A 9,137-nucleotide genomic window follows, 5' to 3' on the forward strand; every position below is an offset into this window, starting at 1 on the left:
TCTAAAACTTTACCAGTACCATTGATCAAATTAAACTGTTGTCCTTCTTTTAGACTAGTCCTAATTAGTCATCTGGATAAATTATTATTTTGGAGGTGCCAACTAATTTGGAGTCTCCCCCTGAATTATTGAATCTTTTGGGTTTACGTCGATTAGTTTTATAGTTGTAGTATACTTTGTTATAGTTTTTGTTTATATTGTATTTATTTAAGTTAGGTTTAAATAACTTAAGGTTTTTCTTTTGTTTTATATTTATTTTTGAAGATTTAACTTTAGAGTTTAAAGGAGAGTCTTTTTTATTTATTTTAATTTATATAATAAATTTTATCTTTAGGTATATAATATTGATTGAATCCTACTTACGTAGTTAGACACGCTTTCGGAACTCAATCTTTACTTTGATTTTTATTTTGGTTAACTAAAGATATAAAGAATTTGTTGGTTGAGTTGGGCTTATATCCGAGTCCGGACTTGTTGTACATAGCTCATTGTGATCCAAGTATCATGTCAATGTACTTGGATCTAGTTATAAATTTCTCAAGTAATTCCTTTAGTTTAACTATTTCATTTTTCAATCTAAAATTATCCTTCTCAAGTTTTGTAACTTGAGTTGAGATTTCAGTTTGAATTGGTTCAGTTGTTGAGTTTAGTTGTTCATTAAGTGATTTATTTTCATTACTTAGATTGCTTATTTGATTTTCATAAGTAGTTAATTTCCTATTTAAGCATGCAATGATTTTAAAAAACTTTTTATTTAAACTAAAATATATCTCATCGGAACCTTCAGAAACTAGTGTGGACTCGTGGCTCGATTCGGGTTCGGACTCCTCTTCCCATTCGCTCTCCGATTCTATTTGTACGCCATCAATGCAAGGTAGTTGGAGTGCTTCACTTCTTTGTCGTCTGATTCATCCCCAGATGACTCATCCCAAGTTGTCTTGAGTGCCTTCTTTTCGGTTGTTTTAGATTTGTTGTCTTTCATCTTTGGGCACTCATTCTTGTAATGCCCTTTCTTGTTACATCCAAAATAGGTCACATTCTTGTTGTTAGTGTTGAAGGTGGAGTTGATCTTTTTCAAGTCCTTGTTGGTGAACTTCTTCTTTCTCCTTGTGAATATTTTTCTTATCAAGTTCATCAAGTATTCTTCATCATCTGAGTCTGGGTCAACTTAACTTCAGGTTCAGGTTTAGTTCTAGACTTTTCTTTTGAGGAACCTGCAAAAAGAGCAACACCTTTCTTGACCTTCTTTGAGTTAGTATGTTCATAGAGTTCAAGTTCACAAAATAATTCATCTAATTTTAATTTAGATAGGTTCTTCAAAATTTTGTAGTCATCTACGATGGATGCCCACAGTGCATTTCGAGAAAACGCGTTTAGGGTATATCTTATCAGGTCGCGGTTCTCCAACTAGTGGCTGATGGTGTGAAGTCTGTTGAGAATGTCCTTTATTCTTGCATTAAGTTTACTTGCAGATTCTCCTTCCTGTATTTTTATGTTAAATAGTTTATTTAAATAAAGATCCCTTTTTGTTACCTTAGCATCGTTGGTTCGCTCGTGCAATTCGATGAATTTATCCCACAACTCCTTCGCATTTTTGTGTGGGCCGATGTGGTTCAGTTCTTCCTTCGTTAGCCCGCATTGGAGTGTGTTGAGAGCCTTGAAGTCGATCTGAGCCTTTTTCTTCATTTCCGGATTCCAATGTTCTGGGTCTATTGGAATTTCGGCGTTATCGATGGGAGCTTTGTAGCCTCCGATGATGTTGAACCACTGGTTGAAGTCAATCTTCAAGTATACATCCATCCGCTTCTTTCAGTACGGGAAGTTGTCACCGTTGAATAGGGGAGGACGAACGGTGTTGTACCCTTCAAGTTGTGTCATTTCATAGCTGTAGAAAATAAACTAAAACGAGGTACCAAGACTTGGTCTTGGATTAGCAATGTTTGAGATATATTTAAAAATATAGAAAGATTTGAGAAGTGTTGCACCAATTTCAAATTAAAACCGAACAAAAAAAATTTATCAGAATAGATAAGGTTTTACCAATTCAAATAGAATGTGAAAAACAAAGAAATCTAAAAACGATTCCCCCGGCTTGATTGGTGGTTGTACCAAATCAGAGTAAAACCTGCTCTGATACCATTTGTTGGATCGATCACACGTGAAAGAGGGGTGAATCATGTGATTTTCAACACTTTTCTTTTCGATTTTAAGAACTCATAGTAAAGTATGAAGCGGAAAATGAAAAAGTCAACACTAGAAGACGCAAACGATTTACTTGGTTCGGAGTCTTCGGCGACTCCTACTCCAAGAACCACGTCCCGTGGATCTATCGACGGATAATTCACTAAAGGTCTCTTCCGGTACCTCTAGAAGAGGAAATCAAGTACATAGAATGTTAAAATAAGTGCAACATATTGTATATGTCCTTTTGTAGTAATCAAGTATACAAGTAAACAGTTACCGGCACGGTAGAAATAGAAGTCGGGTCACTCGTGTGTCGGTGTCAGACTGCCGGCAGCGATCGGAAGTTCTCAGAACAGTTGTTGGGCACAACAACATCATAGCAGAGTCGTAGCAAAAACCTGGAGCGATCGAAAGTTCAATCGGATGCGTAGTAACTTGTATAGGTGTTGTGTTTCAATGTCTTCTTGAGATAGCCTTATAAAAGGCATAGAAGGTGCCTTCTATAGCCATGGAAGGCGTCTCCAATGAGGCAAGTTCGATCCCGAACAGCCTGGCACTTATCCAGATTTCGGTCAAAATTTATCCTGTCGAAGGCACCTTCCATAGCGCCTTCTATGAACAGTACGAAGGCGCCTTCCATCAAGATTGAAGGCGCCTTCGGATACTGTTCATCCGAAGGTAAATGTGCTCCTTTATCCTGCAAAATAATGTTAGTCCAATAAACAAAATAATAACTTGCAAGACAAATGTTAGTACAATAATAAGCAGTATTAATTAGTTCCTATTCTCACAGGACCAGAAACTAGTCAAGATCTCAACTTAGGGATCTCAAATAGATCTAAACTAGATCGACACCTACTGCCTCTTCAACCGGGACGCGTCCTCACTTGATCACTCTCCTCGAGTGGCTTACCTTAACTTACCAGTTTGCTAGACATTCGGTCAGCACGTCGACCTGTCTGGACTTCATGCCAGTTATCCGGTCGGTCCGTTAACCTAGCTAGACCTCTGCCAAATATTCGGTCAGCCCGTTGACCTATGTGGACTTCGTATCAGCTATCCGGTCGACCTGTTGACCTAGCTGGATTTCTTGCACACTTAATCAAGTGGTTAGATCACAACAAAACCTAACTTAACTTACATGCTATTCATTAAAACTTGAGCTAAACCGTTATGCAAAATTGCACCAACACTCTGCTCAATTTGAAGTATGTGTCATGTCAGCTTGGTTTGGTCGACTAAACCTCCTGTTCAGTCGACCAATCCTTCAGAATTTGTAAAATAGAGTTAGATGCACAGTATATAAAAGTTACCCCTGCAACATAAAGTTAACATATAAATATGATGCATGAGTAATAATAGACAGTAAAATCTGTCTTGATCTCAACTTAGAAACCTCCCGATTTCTTCAATTGGATCAGCGACCTAGGGTTTATTCATTCCTGGGATATGATCTCCCCGTCGTTCCTCTCCAGTTGCTTACCTTAACCTACCTGCCAAACATCGGGTCCTCCATACCTATATGGACTTCGGTTTAGCATCAAATCAGCTCACCAAAGCTTCCTCTCGATATTAGGTCCTCTAGACCTATCAACTCTAACTGCCATGTGTTAGGTCTTCGATCCACCTAGATTTCCTGCTTGACCTGCATGATCTTCTAATGCTTTCCTACCTAGCCGCGACTAGAACTTTCCCGGTTGAGTAAATATCATGCACACTTAGTTAATTTATCAGATCAAAATAAGACTTAATTTGAACCTTTGACAACATCAAAACTCAGATTCGATTCTGGTACATCCTGCACTAATATATTCATATATAGACAAACAATAATACTATAAAAAGGGGTCTCCATTTATAAACGTAGGTACGCTCACATTTCACAATCGAGACTATGCAATTTCTCTTATTCATACTACTGTTCATCGCCTTCTATCAATTACTAACTTGAGCATCAGAAAATCTATGTAAAAGACTATTTTCCTGACGTAATCACTAACGCTCCTCCTAATATGTAGGAGTGCTTCAAAATTATCTTTAGACAATAGTCTTCACTTTATCAACATATGAGCCACGTATCAGTACCCATTTCAAACATGATAAGCTCCATGAGATTCAATAGTCAAGCCAACATGATATATCAATCATTTATAAGGATGATATATATATATATATATATAATATTGTGAAAGAAAATTATTATATATTTGGGTGAAAGGGAGATGTTAATTTTAGTTACCAAAAATTAGTGACAAATACCAAAAACTAGAAAATTATTATATATTTGGGTGAAAGGGAGATGTTAATTTTAGTTACCAAAAACTAGTGGGATTCGGAAGTAAAATAAATTTTAAAATATGAATGTAATTCTATGGATGTAAAATAAAGCACTTATTAAATTCATTGCAATAATATCAGTTACAAAATAATATCAGTTACAATACCTACCAACAGTCATTTCCCCTTCCTACTTTTCTCCGTATTTTTTCAAATGTACACAGGTGGAGTTCTCAATTAAACGGATGATCGGGTGAAAAAGTAGAGAAAGACTAGGGTAAAATTGAGTGAGCGCAATAAAGAGAAAGTTGATGCTCTCGTAAGTAAAGTGTGTAAATAACGTATTTTCAATGAAGAAAATCATCTTTTATATATATATATATATAAATATATATATATATATATAATATATATATATATATATATGGCAAGTGTTGAACAATGGTGTCCAAATTGAAACTGAACCACACTATCGGATTAAGATCGTCTGTGTCTATAAAACACCGATTAATTAAGATGACAAAGAATTGACTTGATAGGAAAAGAAAATGTCGATGGAGAGGATTTGCGTTTTTGTTTGTGGTGTGTTGTTGTTGATGTCAACGGCATCGGTTGGATGGGAGCAAAAGCACGATTACAAGCTCGCGCTGAGCACGAGCTTGTTGTTCTTCGAAGGGCAGCGATCAGGGAAGCTTCCTCCTAACCAACGCCTGACATGGAGGAAGGACTCGGCTCTACGCGATGGCCAAGAGGGCGGTGTAAGACAATTAGCTATATCTATACATGCCAGCTGCCTATTCTTGTGTCTACGAGGAACAACAATTATATTATATTTCTTAATTTGTTTAGGTTGATCTAACGGGGGGATACTACGACGCGGGGGACAACGTGAAGTACAGCTTTCCGATGGCGTTCACGGCGACGATGTTGGCGTGGAGCATCATCGAGTTCGGCGACGGGATGGCCATGGGAAACGAGTGGATTAATGCTGCGGAAGCTCTGAGATGGAACACAGATTTCTTGCTGAAGGCCACGGCCCACTTGCCCAACACGGTCTACGCCATGGTGGGCAACCCCAACAGCGACCACATCTGCTGGGAACGGCCCGAGGACATGGAAACCCCGCGCCCCGTGTACGCCGTCAACACCGCTCACCCGGGCTCCGAGGTCGCCGGCGAGATCGCTGCCGCGCTGGCTGCTGCCTCAATCGCCTTCAAGACCTACGACGCTGCCTACTCCCAGCGCTTGTTGTCTAAAGCGAAGCAGGTACGTATTTGAAACCTCAAATTAATTGTATATAATTTCAAAGATTTTACGATTATGTTGCAAAAAGCGAAATCGATCCTCCAACGTGATGATTCAGATCATCACGAAAGAGGTAAATCATGATAAAAAAATAATAATAATCTCAGTTAGTCTCATTAACTATCCCTGGGATGATCGGTCCGGTCCCACGGAAATTTTTCACTGGCCACCAAGATAAATCGGGAAGCGCGCACGATAGTCAACCCAGATGCACAGCATCCTTTGATTGTGCTCCCCATTTGGAAGAAAATTCCTGTAAATACGTCGTAGTTGGGGATCGAACCGCGAGTGTCTAGGTGACAACCTGGATGTCTTACTGCGACACCATGCCCCGGAGACAAGAGTTAAATCATGATAAGAGGGTAAGTGGTGATGGGATGAAGAAGATAAATCAAGACAGCCGAGAAGACAAGTGATGGTAGGATGAATTACATATGATCCGCAAATTTAAGTACCTTATGATTTCATGTGATAAATATATCATTACTTATCATCTCGGATGATCCCTGAAATCAGATTTTACGATTATGTACGTATATAAGTTCTCCTACGCATACAGAAGTACAGAACTAATTTCTATGCTCATTTAAATTCAACACGCCCACGCACACGCATGCAAAATACGTTTGCCCTCAATTATCAATGCTTAATTATTGTTCCCACGCATATGAAAGCATACAATTTAATTTATTTGTTTTTTTAATAAATTTTTTGCAGGCGTATTATTTCGCAAACACGTACCAGGGCTCATACAACGATAGCATTGGCTACGCAGTCTGCCCATTTTACTGTGATTTCAGTGGCTACCATGTAATTATAATTAATATAGTTTTAATTAATTTCTTTTATTTCTAGTAAAATATTTAAATAATTATATATGTCGCAGGATGAGTTAGCTTGGGGTGGAGCATGGTTGAATAAAGCCACCAACAGCAAAAAATACCAAAACCATGTTGATACAGCCATTCGAAAAATGAAACTCATGCAAGAAGAAGGAACTAATTATATTGACACTGAGTTTTCATGGGACAATAAACATGCAGGAACTTACGTCCTCCTAAGCCAGGTGTTAATTAATTTTCATATATCTATTCTATTAATGAATATAAATATAAAATAAATATATTTACCGTTTAATTAAAATAATTTTTAAAATTATAAACCGGCTTTATTTTTTTTACTTATGACAAATTTTTTAACAAAATTGCAGATTGGTCAGTACGAAAAGGAGGCTCAAACCTTTGCATGCGCGGTGCTACCGGAATCCCCCACCAGGACCGTCAAATACACACCAGGTTCGTCAATTAACAAATTACTTCTCGTGTTATGGAAGAATATAAAAAAATATATATAATTATAGTTATCTTGTGTCTCATATTTTAATTGATAATATTATTAACGAAGAAATTTCTATAAATATTTAAATATATATATTTCTCAAGATCAAGAGTAGTTATTTTTATCAATTTAGTATTTTATATAAAAATATTAGTCCGTTACATATTATTTATGTGAGGGGTAATTTATTATTTAATTTTGTGTAGGGGGTCTGCTCTTTAAGACCCAAGGGTGCAACAATCAAATCGTCGGTTCACTTTCCTTGCTTGCTCTTATCTATGCTAAACATCTCACGGAAGCTAGGCAAACCATCACCTGCGGCAACACCCAATTTCCCCCATGGAAACTTGTAGAATTTGCGAAAAATCAGGTAATTAATTTACCATCAAAAACTCAGGGGCCTGAGGGCGGCATTATATCGGTCGTCACTTTCTCTAAAAATTGGCGAATGATTGTTTGTTTGTTGATGTTATAGGCGGACTACATCTTAGGCACCAATCCACTGGGAATGTCTTACATGGTCGGTTACGGCCCCAAGTTCCCTCAGCACGTTCATCACAGGGCGGCCTCCCTCCCGTCCGTCAACGCGCATCCCTCTTTCATCGCATGCGGAGACGGCTTCTCTTACTTGAACCGCCCCAATCCTAATATGAATGAGCTGACTGGAGCTATTGTCGGAGGGCCTAACAGTGGAACAGATAACTTCGCTGATGATCGACGTCAGTCGGCGCAAACTGAGCCCACCACTTATGTCAATGCGCCGTTTGTTGGTGTGTTTGCTTACTTCGTTAATCATAAGAAGTAAAATTGTTGAAGCTTGAAATTGAATTGTTGTACAAGGAGATCAATAAATCTAAGTTCAACATTTTACCAAAGGAAACATCTTATCTTCCAAAAGTAGGTCCTTTAACTTAACGACTCTCGTGCCGGTTCCAAGAATATGAGGGAAATAGATGCAAAAGAAGCATCTTCCAAATTCTCATATATATAACGGAACGATCTGAACCACAATTTAAAAATTGAAAAAGGTTAATAATGGTTCAGATGTACCTAATATAGGTCTCACTTTTGTCATTTCATCAAGTTTGATCCACCACCACAAAGTACTATTAGAATAAACAACTAGTCCCCAGGGCTACGATGTTATGATAACATATCTAGTTATCATCCAAATATCCGTGGTTCGATCTCTAGTTACGACATATTTATAAGAATTTTTCCTCTAAATAGTAATCAAAGAATATTAGGTTCTTAGATTGTCCACCGCGTGTGCCTCTTGATTTATCCTAGCAGTGAAAAATTTCTATGAGCCGAGCCGATCACCCAGAGATAGTCAATACTGTTAACTTAGTTTATTATTTTTTTATTAGAATAAATAACTATCATGATAATTTCTTAATATAAATATGGTTATAGACACATTCTAATGACATTTAATATAAAATCTATATCTATAATGATGCACAAATATCAATTATTTAACCTTTAAATCTAATTATTATTATTTTTTAAAGATATAACTCAATTAAAGAAATTCAAGATAGACATAATAATAAGGGAGATTCCAGAAAAAGACATCTTGAATTTTTTTTCTAAACAGATCAGTTTAATTCCTTTAAAATCACAATCAGCCCGGTATATCTGATTGTTTAGGAAGTGATTAGTTGAAACATATCTTTGAGAACAATCTTATAATCGTCATCTCTAAGTGATCTTACCCAATTATTTGCCACCATTAAGCACAACTGGTCATGCACAGCCAAGTAACCTGCAGTAAAAAACGTGAGTAAAAATTTGATTAAATTGAATTAACTAATTTAATCATTGAATTTAAAAATTCAGTTCGATTATAATAAATTGATTTATTTTATTCTCCTTTTGCAACTACCATAATTGTTAAGGATTTAGATATATTAGGGATAATATCTAATTTTATAATTTTACATGATCTCTAATGATATCACGTTATCAAAGTTGTCACTAGTAATGACAAGCAACTTAAAATTAGAGAAATTTTGCATGATTTCTAATGA

General features: G+C 36.8%; 2 protein-coding genes across 2 annotated transcripts; one reads left to right on the forward strand and one right to left on the reverse strand.

Moving 5' to 3' along the window:
• Positions 1-1,407: 1,407 nt before the first annotated feature.
• Positions 1,408-1,800, reverse strand: LOC122011312. Its single transcript, XM_042567699.1, has 2 exons — positions 1,534-1,800; positions 1,408-1,482 (listed from the first exon to the last, which is right to left on the reverse strand). Exons 1-2 carry the CDS (start codon positions 1,798-1,800, stop codon positions 1,408-1,410), a joined length of 342 nt encoding a protein of 113 aa, XP_042423633.1.
• Positions 1,801-5,015: 3,215 nt separating this feature from the next.
• LOC122011313 (endoglucanase 8-like) lies at positions 5,016-7,909 on the forward strand. The gene is made up of 7 exons (XM_042567700.1): positions 5,016-5,219; positions 5,311-5,727; positions 6,484-6,576; positions 6,653-6,832; positions 6,977-7,061; positions 7,311-7,474; positions 7,580-7,909. The coding sequence occupies exons 1-7, from the start codon at positions 5,016-5,018 to the stop codon at positions 7,907-7,909; spliced, it is 1,473 nt and encodes a 490-aa protein (XP_042423634.1).
• The last annotated feature ends 1,228 nt before the right edge of the window (positions 7,910-9,137 follow it).

This window comes from Zingiber officinale, chromosome 8A (assembly GCF_018446385.1).
Source record: "Zingiber officinale cultivar Zhangliang chromosome 8A, Zo_v1.1, whole genome shotgun sequence".
In the NCBI taxonomy this organism is placed as follows: domain Eukaryota; kingdom Viridiplantae; phylum Streptophyta; class Magnoliopsida; order Zingiberales; family Zingiberaceae; genus Zingiber; species Zingiber officinale.

What these genes read in the sequence shown, in the direction of transcription:
- LOC122011312 (XM_042567699.1), bottom strand. Translation starts at nt 1,800, where the DNA reads ATGGATGTATACTTGAAGATTGACTTCAACCAGTGGTTCAACATCATC. An exon ending in AGCGAACCAACGATGCTAAG is followed by an intron (nt 1,483 to 1,533) that starts GTAACAAAAAGG and finishes ATAAAAATACAG; the next exon opens with GAAGGAGAATCTGCAAGTAA.
- LOC122011313 (XM_042567700.1), top strand. Translation starts at nt 5,016, where the DNA reads ATGGAGAGGATTTGCGTTTTTGTTTGTGGTGTGTTGTTGTTGATGTCA. An exon ending in GACCGTCAAATACACACCAG is followed by an intron (nt 7,062 to 7,310) that starts GTTCGTCAATTA and finishes AATTTTGTGTAG; the next exon opens with GGGGTCTGCTCTTTAAGACC. An exon ending in TAGAATTTGCGAAAAATCAG is followed by an intron (nt 7,475 to 7,579) that starts GTAATTAATTTA and finishes TTGATGTTATAG; the next exon opens with GCGGACTACATCTTAGGCAC.